Below are 12,230 nucleotides of genomic sequence, written 5' to 3' on the forward strand. Positions count from 1 at the left end.
CTAAAACCTTGGGAAGACAGACATGCCCAGCTTCTTCCTAATGGCACGAGGAGCAGCTGCCGTTACAGAATCACTGCCCAGGGCCACAGAGCGTGGAAACTCAAAGGGATCACGGAATTGTATTTGCTTTAAAGGGGTGGTTTATGGGCATATGAGCGGTTCCCAATATTGCTGCTGTAAGTATTATTTCAAGATATTTTCTTCCCAAATACCATGACCAGCATGGGCATAGAACAGGTACAATAGACAAGAGAACAAGTTCCAAGTTCCTGCAAGGCCAGGGTCAGAGCCACCATGTTCATCTCCTTCAGAAGTAAAAACCAGACCAGCATTCTAAGAGAAATTTAAAACTGTAAAAGAGACCTTTCCAAATTGGAAAAGAAACAGATAGAAATCCCAGGGCTTAAAACTATAGACAATGCCCTAAGCTCCAACACAGCCATGGTAGGAGGTGCAGCATTTAAACTGCCATGGAGCTGTGGGGTGGAGCCTTCATGGGCTGGGTTAGTGCCATCAGTACAGCCCAAAGAGGCTGAAGGTGGCCTCTCTCTTCACCACACGAGGACAGAAAGAAGGTCTCATCAGAGGCCAAAGCCACAGCCACCTTGACTTACACTTTTGAGCCTCCAAAGCCCAGGAATAAACTGTTGCTGTTTCAGGCCGCCCCACCTGGGGCATTTCAGCAGGGCAGTCTGAGCAGAATACGACAGGTTCTGAGACCAAAATTATAACACAGCAGCAGAGGAACCAGACAGATCAGAAACAAGGAAAGTAAACTGGACAGGACCAAGAAATAAGTCAGACCAAAGGAGAATGAGGGACACAAAGAAGCCAGAGAGTACAAAATAAGAAGGTCCCTCATTTAAATGTCATTTCTGGGAATGGCAGATGAATCAAAGCAATACTAAAAACAACAGCAGCAGGACAGATGGACAGCCTCCTGGGATGGACAGCATCCAGCAGCTGGGAGTCAGGAGAGTGAGATTCTACCAATGAGTTCACTATCAAAAAACAAAACAAGGAATAGCTCTGTTGCTAAAGGCTGAGACTCACAACCAAAACTTCAAACACAAAGATGGTTTATTAGGTAAAGACATTGACTACAAAGCCTGAGAACTTAGGTTCACTCCTAGAGACCCACATGGGGGGAACAGAGAACCAGCTTCCACAAGTTGTCCTCTGCTTTCCATATGCATGCCATGCCATGTGTGTATGCATGTGTGTATGTGTGCACACCCACCCCTGTGTGTGTTTGTACAAAATTAAAATGTAACTTAATTTTTAAAAAAAAAAAAAAGGCAAAACTTCCAGGTGAATCTGAGTTTTTGACTAATTATCTATCAAATGAACAAGAGCCCAGGAAGAGGCCTGGAAGTAAAGGGGGTTCGGTGCCATGGCAGTACCTTCAGCCACTGCTCAGCCTGCTCCTTGCTCTGGACGGCGAGAACCAGTGGGTCAGTGCCTTGCTGGGTGATTTTCAGCTCATGCTTCTTCTTCTTGCTGTCTCTCGGGATGTAGGTGATGCTGCAACCTTGCAGCGGCAGCTCCATCTGGGGCTGCTGGTCCTTGGAACTTTTATAGCACTGCATGGAACACAACAGACCAATTAATGCCATGAGGACACACTACCAGAAACAATGATGAAAACCAGCACAACCAAACCTGCAGTGCTGGCCAGGGTTCAGGAGGCAATGGGACAGAAGGATGACGCAGCAGCCAGCTGACAGGTGTGACATAGACAATCCGCTGCCTACCCACTCCTTCTGCATCTGGCACACGCAGGTGTGTGTTCATTCAGCTGAGGTCTATGAAGCATGTAGGCTATTACTGAGAAGATACTGATCTAGCCCGTGCTCTATATATTGAAGCATCTTCATAAAATCACACTTATTTTTATGTGAATATGAGATATACAAAAAGACTATTAGGTCTGTTGCAACTGCAAAGACCAACTGTGGGCAGCTACTGCAAAGACCAACTGTGGGCAGCTACTGCAAAGACCAACTGTGGGCAGCTACTGCAGAGACCAACTGTGGGCAGCTACTGCAGAGACCAACTGTGGGCAGCTACTGCAAAGACCAACTGTGGGCAGCTACTGCAGAGACCAACTGTGGGCAGCTACTGCAGAGACCAACTGTGGGCAGCTACTGCAATGATGAAGATGCTTAGAGCTGGAGCCATGGCTCAGCACTGAAGAACTCACACTGCCCTTGTTGAGAACCTAAGCTTGGTTCCCAACATCAGTTGGCTCACAACCACCTATTACTCCAGAACAGTCTGGAGATGCTGGAAGAGGCAAGCCCAGGTTGCCTCCAGACAGGATTCTTCCAGGGCTGCCACTAAAAGCCTGAGGAAGGGTGAACAGACAAGACTCAGTTCAAGTGAAATGCATGGGGAGCCCACAGGCCCTGGAGCTGGAAGGCCATTCTGGGTATGCCCTGAGAGGCTGACCTTGACTCTCTCAGCACTAGATACAGGCAGGCCCTGGGGAAGAAGGGTGACTTGGCCTCAGAGTACCCTCAATGGAGGCAGCTCTCCCAGAGCTATCCATCAGCTATGGAATGGGTGCTTCAATCTTGGGCAACTGCCTGGGTGGGTGCAAAATTGTCTGGGCATGGAAATAAAGGCCTAGAGATGGAGTCAATAAGGTTGGTAGCAGAGGTTCTTGGGACAGGATGGCCACAGGAGGCCAGGCAGGATGCTCAAGGAAGAAAAACAATGCTTTCTCTCACCTGAATAGTAGAGTCATGGTTTATTTCTGAAGGAAAATAACACACACACACACACACACACACACACACACACACACACACACCACCACCACCACCACCAACAACAACAACAACAACTTCAAGTCAAGTGTGGGAGTGCTTGCCTATAATCTATCTCATCATTCAGGACATGGAGGCGGGAGGACTGAGAGCTCAAGGCTAGCCCGGGCTACATAGTGAGTTTGGGGTTGACCTGAACTACATAGCAAGACTGTCAAAACAAAACCAAAATCAAATAAAAAGCCAAGTTTCATCTTGTATTTTATCTTGTGTGGTGTCCTCCCTCATTTTCTATTTATTTCCTCAACAATTAAGCTGTAGAAGTTATTACCATCATGGGGCAGAGAGAGGATTTCAGAGGAGGTCAAATTGCAGAAAAAAGCAGGGGAGGAGGAAGACAACAAATGGGTGTGGGACAGGGACCAGGAACCTGGGCCCCAAAACGCTGACCCTGCATCAGCCCTGAGGCCGCCTACATCGGGAATGCAACTTCTCTTTCACATGAGAGCTGAATTCATTTAAAAATGTTTTATATAGCATGTCACCGCCTTGCAGCTCTTGCATCAGATTATAAATAAGGGCTGTGTTAATATTTTCATGCTTTAGAATCCCCGATGGCATCATTTTTGGCATATCCTATGTTTGGAAGAAATTCAGGCCACACATGTGGAAAAAATATGCACTTTGTTTTAAAAAGCTGAGCAAAAACATGAAGCACATACACTGTCCTCAGAGCCTACGCATGTAAGACACCCATAATTCACCATGGTCTCTCTTACAGTGTTATCTGTTCCACTAAATGTGCGGAAACAGAAACTCAGATTTTCTGCTTTAATGACTCACTTTTGAGCAATTGCTTCCTGAGATTAATTTGAAGACAAAAGGCAAAAGCCGTACAGTAAAGCCCCTGACCTAGTGACCAGTCATGGTTTCTAAAGGAAGGGGGGGATGGTGCAGGAACGCAGTCTCCAAGGCTGCTCCTTCTTGGGGATCCCTAGGGGACAGCACGTGTGGCCAGAGTTTTCTGCCTTCCCCACCCTGCTTCTGGACTTACTCCACCTTCCTGTTTGCCTCAAAAACAAAACAAAAGAAAAAACTTCTTTTGCAGGCTTTCCAAAAGAATGTCCTTTCCCTCTGCCTTCCCCTAGGCGCCTCCACAGGCTCCAGGCCTCTGCTGTGACCTGGCGGGGAGGAATTCACTGACTCACTACAAATGAGAAAGTCTATCTTGCAGCTTCTGGCAAGTCTCAACACTGCTCGTTTCCACTGACACAAGCCACAGGCCCAACAGGATGGGAAGGGCTTGGGTGTGGGGCAACCATGAGCCCTCCCTGCAGAGGTGCCAGCTTGGCTAGGCTGGGCCCTGCCCCTGGCTCTCAAAAGGGTTCCGGTGCTTGCCTCCCCTGTGGCTGCCTGCACCAGCTGCCATCCTGTACTTCAGGATGTACTGTCAACGGCACAGCCCCGCTGGGCTCCTCACCAGCAGCTTGGTGTCCTTGATGACGCAGAGCAGCTTGGTCCACTGGCCAAAGCGTTTCTTGCGCAGCAGGAAGGCGCAGATCTTGGCGTCTTTGACCAGGTCCATAGAGGCTTCCTCTGAAGGCCACTGGTGCCTGGTTTTCTTCCCTTTTCCATCTTCCTCCTCTTCATCATACGACTCATAGGAACTGCTCATAGCATCAGAGTCATAATCTATGCAGGAGAAAAGGGCAGAGATGAGGGGCTGACCTCACAACTCACCTCACGTGAACATTTCCATTCCCTATAAACTCCAGTGAGACGAGCTTTCTCCCTGAGAATGAAAACTCCAAGATCCGGACAGTGGAAACTCAAAAAAATTCTCCAAATGCAATTACTAAACATGGAGATTTATTTTTAAAATCTCTAGACTCTTTCACATAGACAGGATGATGTCACTCTAATGGCAACATTAGCTACACTCTGCCTCGGGTGGCCACTCAGGAACCTTGTCCATATAGGGTCTCAATTCTTTATCTGGTCTTTATTAATATGCCCCAAATCTGCCTGCTGACACTGCTACCCACAGACCCAGAACACTCAGGATCCACAAGAGTCCACCACTTCCCACTTGGTCACCTTGGAGCTGGGGTGGGATTTGTCCCATCTTTCTGACAGAATGCCCTTCACACAAGGACACATCAGCTCAGGTTACAGTTTCTCCACATACCTCCTGCTCTCTCTTCCCTTGGGCTCTCTGCATAGACCACAAGCTGCCCCCATCTCCTCCCTGTCTGCTGATATAATGTGTGCCCATGTACTAGTATTAAGCTCAAAGCTTCCCCTGGCAAACACTCCTTGATATCAAAGCCCACGTCATGGGCTCAAGGGTGATTCTCTGGTACTCGTGTGCTGAGGTCTGCAGGCTAACATGACTGCATATGGAGATGGGCTTTGGGGTTATGCTTAAGATGAAATCTATTACCAATGTGGCTACGACCACACATGTGGAGTCCTAATCGCATGGGAGTGGTGAGAGAGAAGGGCAAAGGAAAGAGGGAAGGGAGAAGAGAGAAAGACAGAAAGAGAGACACTATCAAGACAGGACTGAGGACACAGCCAGAAGGCAACACCTCTGAGATAGGACACCTGTAAGATAAACTAAGAATTTCAGCATCCCAGCCTCCAGGGACTGAGGGTGATCTGTGGCAGCAGCCTGAACAGGCCAACATAATACCCGACATAACACCAGCATAACCACATGAGGCCCTTGTGACACCGCACACAGCCTAGCAGACTCCTCATGGTGCACACAGTTCAGCCGTCCAGGTCAGGCTGTGAGCCTGGGGAAGTGAGACCACCTTGTTGAATGTGACAGATAGGTGCACAGTCAGAGGTTCAACCACACATGCAGACCCTTCAGAGGGACAGTGGCACACTCAGGCCTGAGGTAGGTTACAGTAGAAGTGTACATACACATACACATACACATACACATCACCCGGGGAGTGGTAGGAGGCCTGAGAGTGTAGGGGTGATGATGTAGGAGGTCCTTCTTCTCTTTGTGTGTTGCTTTCATTGGTTGAATAAAGAGACTGCCTTGGCCTTTTGATAGGGCAGTCCTTAGGTGAGCGGAGTAGACAGAACAGAATGCTGGGAAGAAGGGAAGTATGGCAGACGCCATGCTTCTCCTGCCCAAGACAGATGCTGGTTAGACTCATGCTTGTAAGCCACAGTCAAGTGGCGATACACATTAATAGAAATGGGTTAATCAAGATGTGAGAGTCAGCCAGTAAGAGGCTAGAGCTAATGGGACAGGCAGTGTTTAAATGAATACAGTTTCCGTGTAATTATTTCGGGGTTAAGCTAGCTGGGCGGTGGGACACAGCCCACTCCTCCTAACTACAGAGTGGCGCCCCTCATGCTACAGGATGAGACTATAAAGAGGATGTGAGACCACATGGTCTGAGAAGTGCCAAGGATGCAGAAATGAGGGTTTTAGTTTGTACTCACCAGGCACAGAGTGATAGACAGGCCAGGCTCCCCCTGCTACCCTCAGACCAGCACCCTTTCTCTCTCATCTCTCCCCTCCTACACACAAGCTCCCAATGTCTGCATCTGCCCAACACCCCCTCTTTACATGGCAGCCATGTAAAGGAACATATCAATCTTCATTTTCATTAAAATTGAGGAATTAAGCCTTGAACCCCCCCCCCCCCAGTTTTACATACAGTTCAATGGCCCCAAAGCCTATGACTGTGTGGACACTGTATGGCAGGGCAGAGACAGAACACGGTCTCTGTCCCCAGTATGATGGAGGAGAGAATGCTGTCTAGAGAGGCCCATGCTGTTAGAGACAGGGAACTAAGAGTCAGATGTACCAGACATGGAAGAACAAGATTGTCACCCAGTCCCTGGAGAAGCTCCTGGTAGTCATCCAGAAGTCTGAGAAAAGCGTCAGAAGCAAATGCACCCTGGGAAACAGCAGAGTTTCCAGAGCGTGTGGCTACGTGGTGTTGGCAGAGGTGTGGAAGCCCTTGAGCAGCACAGGGCAGGTGGCGGTGGGCAGGACTGTTAGTCCGTGCTGCAACCCACCCTAGGAGCCTCACAAAGACAGTTTGCTTTAGGACAGAGTGTTGGGTGAACATAGACACTTAAAAAGTTTTAAGCAATTATTTTGCTTAATTATTGTGGAGACCCATATGCCATGGAACACATGTAGAGGTCTGAATTGGGGAGTTCATTCTCTCTTTCCACTATGTGGGTCCTGGGGATCAAACTCAGGTCATCAGATTTGAGGGCAAGTGCCCTCCATTGACCTTTTTTTTTTTTTTTTTACTCTTTTCAATAAGTAAGTATTTAACAACGAAAGGAGTTTTAGAGATGAGTGTAGGAACATAGGGTGTCACAGCTTGAAGCAGAGTCAAGGGGAGGTGGAGGAACAAGAGGTCACACAATCTTGCATGGGCCCATCAAGACCAGCAGCAGACACGGCCAGGCTTCTAGTCAAGAAGAATCATCCTCACATGTATTGGAGAGCATGGGGTTCCCAGGGTTCACCTCAATTCCTAGAGCACCAGAGCTCAGCAAACATGTGAAGAACAGACAATGAGTTTTAGGGGGTAGGTAAGTCAGCGCTGAGTGAAAACCCGCTGAGCTCACTCACAATGAGTACTGGGGGTAGGTAAGTCAGCTCTGAGTGAAAACCCGCTGAGCTCATTAGCTCAACCTGGGGCAGCACGGGAGGAGGCGAGCAGGGCTTCCTCTTCCTGATGACCAGCCCACCAGACTGGCCCAGTAGACTTCCCCAGGACTGTTCCCCTGCTATGGCATGTGTGGGTTCGCTTCCTCAAGAACCTCTGTGAGGCCTTCATAACACTCCTTCCCTAATGGAATCGCAGCAGACACAGGCTCAGCCACCGGCCTCCCAGTCCTTACTTTACAGGAAAAGTGCAGCCCCTTTGCCTCCCTGCTGAGGCCACACCACAAGTCAATGGTAACACTGAGGTGAGACACTTGCGCAAAGGGACACAGGATGACTCTGGTCACTGCGGCTTCCCTGGGATTGCAAGCTCTGCTGTTGTGCTTTCTTCTGGTACTGGCAATACAAGTGCTTTGTCACAGCAACCTAGGAAGGGCTTCCCTGTAGCACAGGCTACACACAGCTTCTCAGGGCAAAACTCCACAGGCCTCCAGGCAAAAGAACACTTTGTAGCATCCAAGGTGTAGAAGGCAGGGAGGTGGGGAAGGCAAGGCTGGGAAATGCCCTCATAGAAAAAAGAAGTCCAAGACAGGAAAAACTTCACTTTCATGTTTGCCAATAAACCTAGTATCATCACAGTGGAAGCTCAGAATCACTTGAATACATTCTGCCAATTTTTTAATTTTCTATTTATTTATTGATTAATTGGTTGGTTGGTTGCTATTGTTTTGTTTTGTTTTGTTTTTTGAGACAGGTTTCTCTGTAACCTCCCTGGCTGTCCTGGAACTCACTGTAGAACAGGCTGGCCTTGAACTCACAGAGATCCACCTGCCTCTGCCTCCTGCATGCTGGGATTAAAGGTGTAGGTCACCACACTCTGCACCAAGCACTTTTTTAAATAAAGAAGAAACTACAGCCTGTAAACTTCCAGGTGGAGTCTAAAGTGACCACCCTGCAGACCAGAGCAACCCTCCGCTTTCCAGGAGCACCCAGTGGTCATGGTGTACACAGTGCAGGGACAGGGGGCTGGGGCTGGATGGGAACCTGGAAAGGCACTTGTCCTCAGGCGGCACCCAGGCTGCTCTTGCACTGGCTGCTTTCCCTTCCTGAGCCCCCAACACCGTCACCTTCCAACATCTCGGTAGATGCTGCTTTACTGAAACTTATCACCAAGGAAGAAAGGAAAAGTGCCAAGTTTCTATGCAGCAGAGGCTTCAGGTAAGGTCACATGATTTCACAAAAAGACAGAAGAGGGGAGAGAACACAGCATGGCCTATTAATGCTCTGGAGACCGCATGACTCCAATCAGCAACCACTCTCTTTCCTACATAATCCCTCTGTTCCCCCAGCACACACTGAGATGCTCCACCCAGCATCCTGCTGAGAGGGCACTAGTACCTGACCCTCAGAGGAGAGGACAGTGTTAGTAATGACACCTGAATTCCAGGGGTGTTAGAGAAGGTACCAGCGTGCGTCTGAGTTTAAAAGGAAGATTACTAAGGTCGGCATCAGGAGCCTGAGGACCATGACCTCAACAAAACTTGTCCAGTAAAACCTGCTCTACTTATCACAAGAGAAGAGCCTGCACCCAACAGGCAGCCTGGGAGAAATCTCGGCCTGCAGGGCTGTGCTTTGTGAGGACCAAAAGAGGCCAGGGTGGGGCACAAAGGAATGTGCCACAGAACCACTTCTCTCCCAACCTCAGGGAACCTCGTCTGCCCACACCTGGCTCTGTGGCACAAGGCACCTCTGAGCCTGACTAACCACAAGCTATATTCATTGCCTTCCTTAGGTTCCAGATCTATCGCGCCCACATTTCTGTGGTGATGTTTAACCCTGTCTCCTCCACACCCAGTGCCTTGGATCACCACCACTCCTGTGAATGAAGGGACCACCCTGGCGGGCAGCTGCCACTCACTTGAGGTGATGTACTCTGGAGCTTTTCCAGGACTCAACGGCACGGCTTCCTCATAGTAACCTTCTGGCAGAGAGGACGTTGGTAATGGCGGAGGCCCGCTGTCAGGAGGCTGAGGGCGAAAGGAAAACCATGCTGGATTAGGATGGCTGCTGAAGGCAATCCAGTATCTCCTTTATAGAAAAGTTCAAGGTCACCAGGACCTGCACCACTTTTCCTCTTCACGTCCATCCCCCAGCCTCACCCTGGCTGGTCACAGATCACTCAGCTTCCACCAGTACCTGAAGGGAGTCCCACCTTCACGCGGGCACATTTCACCTGACTACTACTGGCACAGAGTAAGCCATCAGAAGCCTGCCCCCAAATCCATCTGGGCTGACTCACACTTGCCCTCTCCAGCTGAGACCTCTTCACCCTCATAATGCCTGCCAGACACTCCATGGCTGAGTGCCCCCCACAGACAGCACCAAACACAGAGGAAGTGTGTGCCCATTCCCAGTGCTCCTCTCAGGTTGGTCAATGGGGCGAAAGCAGTGCGGGTCCTGAATCACTTCTGGCCTGCCACTCTCTGGAGGCAGCGTCTGTTCTTTATTTAAACCATGCCATCAGAATTCCCTACAAGCTCTGGCTCTTCCACTGTCCGCTCCACAACTTTAGAGCATCGAAGAGCTAGGAGTTCCTTAACCTTAGCCCAAACCAGATCCTACCAGCCTGCAAGAGGCTCCCCAGATCCTCTCTTCTAGAACTTTCCCAGCCACGAATCCATGCCAGCCCCTTCTCTGCATATCCATGGGACCCTGCTGATCCTCGCTCTTGTTGGTCCTTCTACCAAGAGAAAAAGACAAACGGAAAGAGGTCTGGAGGACCAGGACCATGGCAATGCACTCCAGCTTGGCTGTTCACAGGTCCCAGTGGTCAGCCTGGACAGGAACCCTGCAGGAATGCTACTGAGTAGCCTCACGCTATGCGGACGCAGAGAGCAAGGCCCAGAATCTAAAGCATGCCGCTCAGAACCAGACTTGCTCCTGCCCTAGTTGGGTTTTCAGACACCCTGGCATCTGTTAAAGACCTTTTCTAACATCTCCCCTCCTCTGTGCAGAGCTGATTCACACTATCTATGCTCTGTGAACCATCAGGAAGTGGCAAGCTCCCTCCAGCTCGGACACCGCTCCACTGACATCATGGGCTTTGTTTTTATTCTTAGGCAAACCTTCCAGAATGTGACTCCATCACTTTCCACTAACTCTTAGTCCAAAAAATCCTTTGTGAGTGACTAATGGCTACTGCACGCCCACCCTACCTCCTCCTCCTGCAGCTGGAGAGAGGATTGATTCCCAGTTCGGCTAGCAGAATACTATTACCCAGCCACTTAGACCTGTTCCCTGCAGAAACATCTCCAATCCCTCCTACCCCTACCTTGCTCCCTGGGTGGTCACCATCCTGCCATCTACCTACAAGCTAAAGGACCACCTTTATAGGCAGCTATCACTCACTGGAGGGGATTACTTCAGAGCTGTCCCAGGGACCATGCTGGCTCAACCAAAGTCTTCCTGTCCTCCCTAGGGGATTGACCTAAGAAGAGTCCTGAGATGCTGTGCTTGGCATTGGGTGAAGCTAGACATTCAGCCTGGAATCCTGCAGCTGCTTCGTGCATGAGAAGGCAGGGACTCCACCGTCCTCTGAGCGTGGTGAAACCAACTGTTCACACCCCGGATTGTCTCAAAGAGCTGAGACAAAGTGATGTTGGCGTCAGATCTCCCTCCAAGGAGTGTGAGTAGGAAGGAGGTGAGAAAGGCGGGTGTGTACTGGGTGGGATTTGTGAACAGATGCAGACAAGCCATCGAGGTCACAGCCGTCAGAGACACACTTTAGACCTCATGGTCCCACCTCTAGAAACACAACAGGAAGATCCTATGGGCCAGTGAGAAAAAAATGTGCTCAAGAAGTTCAACAGAAGCTTCAATTCCAGGTTCCAGTCCATCACTGGGAGAGTTGAAGTCACCTGGCTGCTGCTTCTTAATGAGCATTACAACCATACACAGATTCTTCATCAAATTATCACTCGATTGGCCCCTGCTTCTTTCTGAAACAGCCAGAGTTTCCACTGCCCACCTAAATCTCACCACCTGTCAAACGCCCACAAGAAAGGCCCAGTCAGCTCTGAGCATCCAATGGCTTTCCAGCTGAAAATTCCAGTCTTCCAGATTATTCCCTCAAAACAACATGGTTATTTTATCACAACAACAGGTACCGATAGCAACAGGCAGAAGGTGGTATCCAATGTTACACGCCACAACAGGCAGAAGGTAGTATCCAGTGTTACACGCCACAACAGGCAGAAGGTGGTATCCAATGTTACACGCCACAACAGACAGAAGGTGGTATCCAATGTTACACGCCACAACAGGCAGAAGGCAGTATCCAACGTTACACGCCACAAAAAGGCAAAAACCAGGACACTAGAGCAGTTTGCAAACACGGGAAATGATTCTAACTGATATAACTCACAGGCTATGCTGGGATTTATGTTCTTTTTCCCCCCTCAATGTGGCTGCCTCTGGGCATTACCCACCCAAGCCCCAGCATCTACCCACTTACACATACTACATGATTCTGGGAGCATCTGGCTCACTCTTGGGTTTGTGCCTTCATCTGGGAGCCCCTCTGCCCCATACAGTCTCCTTCCCATTGCATCCTTACCTCACAAGAGGCAAACTCTCCACAAAGTCAGTCTGTCAAGATTAGTGAGCCTGGCCAAAAGCTATCCCAAAGGCAAACTGAACTGAGTTTACTGACAGACAAACTCAATTTTCACTAAATACTCTGAGAAAGGCATGTTGGATTGTGTCTGTGAGCCCAGCATTGGGAAGCAGAGGCAGGAGGA

General features: G+C 49.5%; 1 protein-coding gene across 1 annotated transcript in view; it reads right to left on the reverse strand.

Annotated features, from left to right (window-relative positions):
- Afap1 (actin filament associated protein 1) overlaps positions 1 to 12,230 on the reverse strand; it is a 112,268-nt gene that overhangs the window by 54,687 nt on the left and 45,351 nt on the right. Inside the window, exons 4-6 of the mRNA XM_038332364.1 lie at positions 9,350 to 9,458; positions 4,252 to 4,463; positions 1,404 to 1,583 (exon numbers count right to left, since the gene is read on the reverse strand). Of these exons, the coding sequence (XP_038188292.1) occupies positions 1,404 to 1,583; positions 4,252 to 4,463; positions 9,350 to 9,458 (501 nt within the window). The remainder of the gene's footprint in view (positions 1 to 1,403; positions 1,584 to 4,251; positions 4,464 to 9,349; positions 9,459 to 12,230) is intronic.

The sequence above is a fragment of the Arvicola amphibius genome, chromosome 1, assembly GCF_903992535.2.
Source record: "Arvicola amphibius chromosome 1, mArvAmp1.2, whole genome shotgun sequence".
Taxonomy (NCBI): Eukaryota; Metazoa; Chordata; class Mammalia; order Rodentia; family Cricetidae; genus Arvicola; species Arvicola amphibius.